Source organism: Hemibagrus wyckioides, linkage group LG19, assembly GCF_019097595.1.
Source record: "Hemibagrus wyckioides isolate EC202008001 linkage group LG19, SWU_Hwy_1.0, whole genome shotgun sequence".
In the NCBI taxonomy this organism is placed as follows: Eukaryota; Metazoa; Chordata; class Actinopteri; order Siluriformes; family Bagridae; genus Hemibagrus; species Hemibagrus wyckioides.
Window position 1 is genome coordinate 23,141,870 of NC_080728.1, and position 7,500 is coordinate 23,149,369.

Here is a 7,500-nt window from a genome sequence, read left to right on the forward strand (position 1 = left end):
AAAGTATTTTAAGTTCTAAAATAAAGAAATTTAGACTGCGAATAATTTCTAATACATATAAAATAAATGTTGAGCATAACAGACTGCATCGCCAGCATCTGGTGTAATGTCCATTTTTATGAACAGTGTCTCTGCAGTCTGGTGTAAAATCAGCTTTAGAAGATTTGAATAAATAATAATAATAATAATAATAATAATAATAATAATAAAAGACAGTTTATTTGTTTTCAATTATTCCATAAATCCATGTTATTCCTTCTTATAGTAAAAGATCATTATTAAACTTCTCCTTTGTTCCAGCTTCTGCCTTAAACATTCACATGTTGATTTTATTTGATTAACTGAACCAACAGAGAGTTCAGATTATTAATGGTCATTTTATCCTTATCCTTAACTCTTGCAGTGTTTTCTTTACAGGAGGAAACACTGAATTAACACAATGTGAATATTCAACAAAATTTAAATATGTTTTATATATTCAACAAATCAAAATAACTATTTAAAGACATGTTAAAATACATTATATCCAGTTGCATGACATTGACTTTTTGTCTTGTGGCTTCATTAAGATGTGAACATGATTAACTTATGAGTGTAATATAAAAACATTAAATGTAAAACATTTGTGCTGGATCAAGTGCTATTCCCTGCACTCATAAAAATGAACTTTCACTGTTGTTAGATTTATTAAACCGACCCTTGTTCACAGTACATAAAGAATGCAAGTGACTAAATTAACGCAAGTTTACTATGTTATTTAAACAAAAATTTAGTAGCATCTACTTTACTTAACAAGTGTTTAATCTGTCAATTTAACATTGTTAAGTAAAACGCAAATCCAATTAAATTGGACCTTTCGCGGGTGCCGTATTTTCTCGCGGGAGGCGGAGTAACGGACGAAAGCGCGAAGAACGAACTGAGAAGAAATCTTAATCGCCATCTTTTTTTTTTCAGGTGTGAATATTTCATTATAATTCTTTACCATCCTGATCAACACTGACTATACAAAGTGGTGTAGGTGTCCTGAGAGTTTTATGATTTAAACTTACCAGTCTATTTTGGAGTCTGTGGCGTTTAGTGTTTTTTTTTTAAATATTATTTTAGGCACATTTTATGTTAACTCGCGTTTCTTAAGGCAAGCATGTGGCAGTGTAAAGACTGTAAAATAACCGTGTCAGCTAGATCTCAGTTGTTGAAACACTATAGATTAGTGCATGGATATTATGGTCATGGTAATCGTTTCCCGTTCTGACCATCTTAACCGTTCACATGCCAAGGAGACCACTGGATTGTCTGTGAATTTAGCTACGTTCAGCTGTCATGTGTGTTCTTGCAGCAACATAGCGTCAACACGTGAGTATTTTAGTCACATCAATAACCATCTAAAAAACAATGAAACGGTGTGTTGTATGTTTGAACACTGCTCTTTTCAGACAAATGTGTGTGGCACATTTAAGTCCCATAAAAATAGGAAGCACAATCCTTATTCTCTAACCAGGAGTCGTTAGAGAAAGTGGTACTCAGAATTTCTCAGATGAATTCAGTGATGATGAATTGCCAGCAGAAGAGGGGAATGAAGATGTTTCAGGTAGTGTGGAAATTGTCACAGACGGACAAGATTTGTCCAAGACCATAGAGCTAAAATTCGCATCAATTTTGCTAAAACTTGAAAATTATTTTCATGTTCCTAGTAATGCCATTGATGAACTTATAACAGATTTGCAGTACTTGATCAGTTCTGCAGCAGTATCCTTGTCAGCTCAAATTATTCTTGATACCTTTCAGAAACATGATCTTTATGTGGATCAGCTGGTCATAAAAGAGCTGATCAGTTCTTTGTCATGGTGCAATCCTCTGTTGAAAGCTACAGCAAAAGATGATCCTTTAGCCACTGCTTTCAAGTGCATTAAATATTACAGAGAGAATTTTGAGATAATTGATCCCATTGAAATAATTCTTCAGTCTGAAAAAAACAGATCTTTCCAATATATACCCATCTTAAAATCATTACAACAGCTGCTCAGTCAGAAAAAGCAGATGGCCAGCTCTAATTTGTGAATATGAGGTAAATATGATGTTATAACTGATATGATGTTTCTTTAGTAGTTTTAAATAGTGTAACAAATAGTAATTAATTTCCCTTATGTCAAATTTTGCTTTAGTTATTCATACCATGCAAGGTTAGCCAAAGTGCTGTTTTGTGTTTAGATGTCATTGAATAACCCTGAATATATTTCTAAACATGAAGGCTATCCTTAGTATAAGCTTATGTCTCTTAAATCTGTAGATTGCTGCTGAATTCACTCGAATCACCACCGTCCCACTAATTCAGACATTTATGGCAAAACTGGATGGTTACACAAGCAAACTGGCCAGCATCTACCGAAGAAAAGGAGGAGTTGCAGGGCATAAAATTCGCAAACTTATGGCTGCCGCTGACCAGGTTTGTGATTTGTAATTATGATGCTTGTAAATCATTTTCAATTTAGCATGATATGTCATCGTCTCTAACTTAATGTCTGTATTCTTCTACAGAATGATACCATCTCAACTTGGAGAGCTTGCATTCTCAGAGCACTTTCTGCATATCTTAATGAAGATTATGAAAAGCTCATGAAGGAGTATGCAGTAAGTGGCATTCTTTTGAGAATATTTAAAGTAAAAATACCCCCCAAAATCACTAGACAATACAATACAGCGCTTATATTTGGGCAAAATTCACATAATGTAGTCAAGAAATATAAATGTACAAAGTATATTTAACTCAAAAAACATAAACAAAGTAAAGTAGTCTTTTAATGAAGCAAACTGAATAGTTTGATGAGTAACTCGGGTGCAGTTGCAGTAGCATCAGTGGTGCTTTATCATTGCTGGTGGCTTTATTGTTCCTTGAAATCTAGTGTGATTTTTTTTTTTCCTGGGCAACTCATTGGTGTGAAACATTATGGGCAATTGATACAGAATTCTCAGATTATTTGCTTTTTCTGGATGTGATCTATCATCTAAGTGATAAATTTGCAAAATGCATTTGTTGGTGCAGTTAAAATGACTGAATAGTGTTACTCTTTTTGTGTTTTTTAGGATACCGACATTGCGAATGCTGAGAGAAACATGGCTGATACAGTCATTGGAATTTACATCATCAGGCCTGAAGATGCAGAACTCTGTGATACACCATCAGATGTTGGACTAATTGTTGAGGGAGTGAAAGTGCTTCAGGAGCTTGGCGATGTCACCAAGGCTTGTGCTCTTCTATTGGGAGTCATATACAGCTTGAATCTCAGCTATCCATCAGACCTGAAGTACACTTTCGAATTTTTTCAGAAAGTGTTACTGGGACTTGGTGCAAAGAAACTTTCACACAAAATACAGGTTCTCAAAAACAAACTTGTTGATTGAGTCAGTACATCGTCATTTATCTTGCACTTTTAAGTTTTCACAATTTTTTTTTTTGACACAAAAAAATAGTCTCAAAATCAGAATTTTTTTGTGACAAACTCTTGTTCACATTTAAAATGTGTTTGTGTTTTTTAAAAATTAGGGAGTGGTTGCAATGTTTCCTTAATGGTTAATGGCACTAAATGGCACTTCTGTTAATGGCACTAAAATTTGAAATCTTGAAAGTGGAGTTCTGCAGCTTTTGAGCAGAGTTGTTTTATTGCTTTTAGGAACTGTGGATTTTAAGTAGTGTTTGTGGTTGTTCACCAAAAATTAGAGGCCAGTTTTAATGTTCCCTTTACCGATGGCTCAAAAGATATAGGAAAAATTGAGTGCTGCAGTATTTTGTGGAACGCTGTCTTGAACAAACTTTTATGTATTTTTTTTTCTAAGTAAAATTGTTTATTATAATATTAGAAGGCATTTGGCCATTGTAAGAACTTGGGAGGAATGTTTTGTTATTGACCAGAATGTTGTGTTTTTTAAAAATTTTGTTTTATTTTTAAAACAAATTGTGACATTTAAGCTGTTTGTGGTTTACAAAAACAGGCCGGTTTTTGATGTTACCTTCACTGATTGCACAAATTATCGGAAATATCAGAAATGGAGTTATGGAGTTTATTTAATATAGTATGTTTTCTATATTTTTTATATGTTTCTGGTAAATTTATTACAATCTTTTGAAGGCAGTTGCACTATAAGACATTGTAAAGAATGTTTATTATTAACCAGAAAGATGTTGTCTAATTGTTTCTAAAGACCTGTTGAATGGAAATTGTTGCACAGTTTCTTAGCAGTTGTATATTGCAAGACCTTGAAGAGCAAATAAATGCATTTTGTTTCAGAAAATATGCTTGTGATAATTTTTCACTTGTAGATCAACTAGTTTAAGTAAATAAAATCAATTAAAAAAGTTTTCACCTGCCACACTGAATGTTCGTAAATGTAACATAACATTATTAAGTAAAATGTTCATATAACTAATTTGTAAAAATGACAAATCTTAATGTTTTGTATTTACTCAAAGAAATGTCAACTTCACCTACATTTTTTTTGTTCATACAACTAAACCACTAATCGTAGAAACTACTCAACATAGTTGCGTGGAACCACTTGACACTGTTTTTTTATGTAAGTCCAACAAATCATTTTTTTGAGTGTGTGCTACTGATTAATATTATGTATCAGTGTATTAGTTTTAAAAACGGTCATTTTTAGTTGTCTACATACTACACTTCTGAACAAAATCTTAAGAAACATCACAATTATTCGCATTTTGCGCTGGTGGATAATAACCAGGCCATCAGTACTGCTTCAAAATGCCAAAAGAAGAAACGAGCAAGAGACAAAAAACAAAGAGCTGGAAATTTACTGAAAAAGTTAAAAAGCCTTAAAACATTAAAATACAGCTTTTATGTCATTGTCCTTCAGGCAGTCACACTGTCATGACCTCCTGATGGCAAAGGCAAAAGGCTTTCTGTCTTTGAACGTGGCAGGATTGTTGAGCTGCACAAGCAAGCGCTCTCACAACGCATCATCACGGCTGAGGTTGGACGCAGTAAGACAGTCATTTTAAATTTCTAAAAAGGTCCTGAGAGTGATGGGACAAAAAAGTGGAAGACCCAAAAAAATTTCACCTGCAATGAGCAGGAGGATCTGACAGGCTGTCCATCAAGACACAGGCCGATCGTCGACCTAAATTATGACTCGTACTCGATGCTGACTGCAGCCCGATAACCATAGGATGGCATCTGTGAGAGAAGGGCTTAAAGAACAAAAAATGTCTTCAAAGGCCACGTCTCCTCCCACGCCACAAACTCGTCCATTTGGAATTTGCAAGGAATCACCAAACATGGGACACTGAAAAGTGGAAGAAAGTTTTATTCTCTGACAAGAAAAAATTTAACCATGATAGTCCTGATGGCTTCCAACGTTACTGGCATGACAAGGAGATCCCACTAGAGATGTTTTTATCATAGCACAGTGGAGGAGGCTCCATCATGATCTTGGGTGCTTTTTCCTTTAATGGGAAAATGGAGCTTCAGGTTGTGCAGGGGTGTCAAACGGCGGCTGGCTATGTGGACATGATGCAGCGGGCATCCCTCTTGACTGAGGACCCTCATCTATGCGGTAATGACTTGGTCTTTCAACAAGACAATGCTACAGTTCATAATGCCCACCTGATGAAGGACTTCTTCCAGGAGAACAACATCGATATTTTGAACCATATTGCATGTTCCCCTGATCAAAATCCCATTGACAACGTTTGGGGATAGATGCCAAGGGAAGATTACAAAAACGGATGTTAGTTCCAGACCGTGGATGCCTTTCATGAAGTCATCTTCACCACATGGAACAACATTCCCACCAGCCTCCTGGAAACAGTCGCATCAAGCATGCTGAAATGAATGAGTGAAGTGATCAACAAGAACGGTGGGGCTGCTCACTACTGGGTCTTTGTTTTACACTTTTAATTCTTTTTTTGGCCTAGGGTCTTAAACCTTTGATCAGCTGATGAACAGCCTGTTTCAGTTTAAATTCAGTTTTCACTAAATTCCCTGCTCTCTGTTTGTCTCTTGCTCTTGTTTCTTCTTTTGGTATTTTGAAGCATTACTTACAACCTGGTTACGATTCACCAGCACGAAATGTGAATTATTGTAATGTTTCCCCCGGTCTTGAGATTTTGTTCAGGAGTGTATTAAAAAATTCTTTTTTCTTATATCTACTAGAGAAAAATCATGCAACCTTAGAGCCAAGAACTACATGCTGATTTATTATAATAATATAAATGAAGAACCCATAATACTGAGTTAAGAAGCTGCAGAACACGACTCTGAATTTTCCCTGTTTACATGTTGATGTTCCTTTTGGACTTAAGTCACTGATTCTGAATACGGCCCACTGTAATAGTTGTGACTCTTGAACACTATTTCTGTAACTTTAATGTTCATTATGACTTCACCACTTAAATATCTGTGTTTTAATGTAGATCATGAAGCTGAGAATAGTGATGACACCATTACAGCTGATCAGAAGACAGTTATACTGACAGGTATGATAATAATGTGACAGAACTGTAATTTCAGTGATGAACACAGTCATAAATAACATCCAAGTGGATTTACTGTCATTGTTTACAAAGAGAACAAAGAACCAGAGTGTGATGCTGATACCATGTCTCTATACACATCTGTACATCTCTCTCTCTCTCTCTCTCTCTCTCTCTCAGACAGTGTGAGGTTGGTGAATGGTGGAAGTCGCTGTGCTGGGAGAGTGGAGGTTCTTCATGATGGACAGTGGGGAACAGTGTGTAGTTCTGCCTGGGATATGAAAGATGCTGCAGTGCTGTGTAGAGAGCTGCGCTGTGGGGAGGCTGTAGAGATTAGATATCAGGCTGATTTTGGACGAGGATCAGGAGAAATCTGGATACGTGATGTGTACTGTAGAGGATCTGAGTTGACGCTGAACAATTGTAGCTCACAAGGGAAGCATGACTGTGATCATGGTGATGATGCTGGAGTCACCTGTTCAGGTAAAGTAATATATTTAAAAAAATATATATATACAAATGGTTAATTATTAGCATGACTGTTTTTTTTTTTTATTTTGATTTTAATGATATTATTATTTTGAATAACTATTCATCATTTTATGTATTTTTTATTTGCTTTATTAAAAACATATTTCAACTACACTGAAATGTTCTCTTGAAAATATATGTTCTTATAATTTACACAACTAATTAAAACACAGGACATATAAAGCCGAGACTCACTGCTGGTCCTCACCGGTGCTCTGGGAGAGTGGAGGTGTTTCATGGAGGTTCCTGGTCCACAGTGTGTGATGCTGACTTTGACCAGCAGGATGCAGAGGTTGTGTGTCGAGAGCTGGACTGTGGGATTCCTGTGAAGGTTCTGGGATCAGCTGCTTTTGGACGAGGGGAGGGTCAGGTGTGGACAGAGGAGCTTCAGTGTAGAGGAACTGAATCTGACATTACCTTCTGTCCAACATCATCTTCACTCAAACACTCACACTGTTCCCATGACAACGATGTGGGATTAA

General features: G+C 35.9%; 1 protein-coding gene across 1 annotated transcript in view; it reads left to right on the forward strand.

The window, feature by feature from the left end:
* The window catches only part of LOC131369924 (deleted in malignant brain tumors 1 protein-like), a 32,720-nt gene that overhangs the window by 19,072 nt on the left and 6,148 nt on the right, over positions 1 to 7,500 (forward strand). Inside the window, exons 10-11 of the mRNA XM_058416800.1 lie at positions 6,668 to 6,970; positions 7,192 to 7,500. The exon at positions 7,192 to 7,500 is cut by the window's right edge and continues 9 nt beyond it. Coding sequence (XP_058272783.1) covers positions 6,668 to 6,970; positions 7,192 to 7,500 — 612 coding nt within the window. The remainder of the gene's footprint in view (positions 1 to 6,667; positions 6,971 to 7,191) is intronic.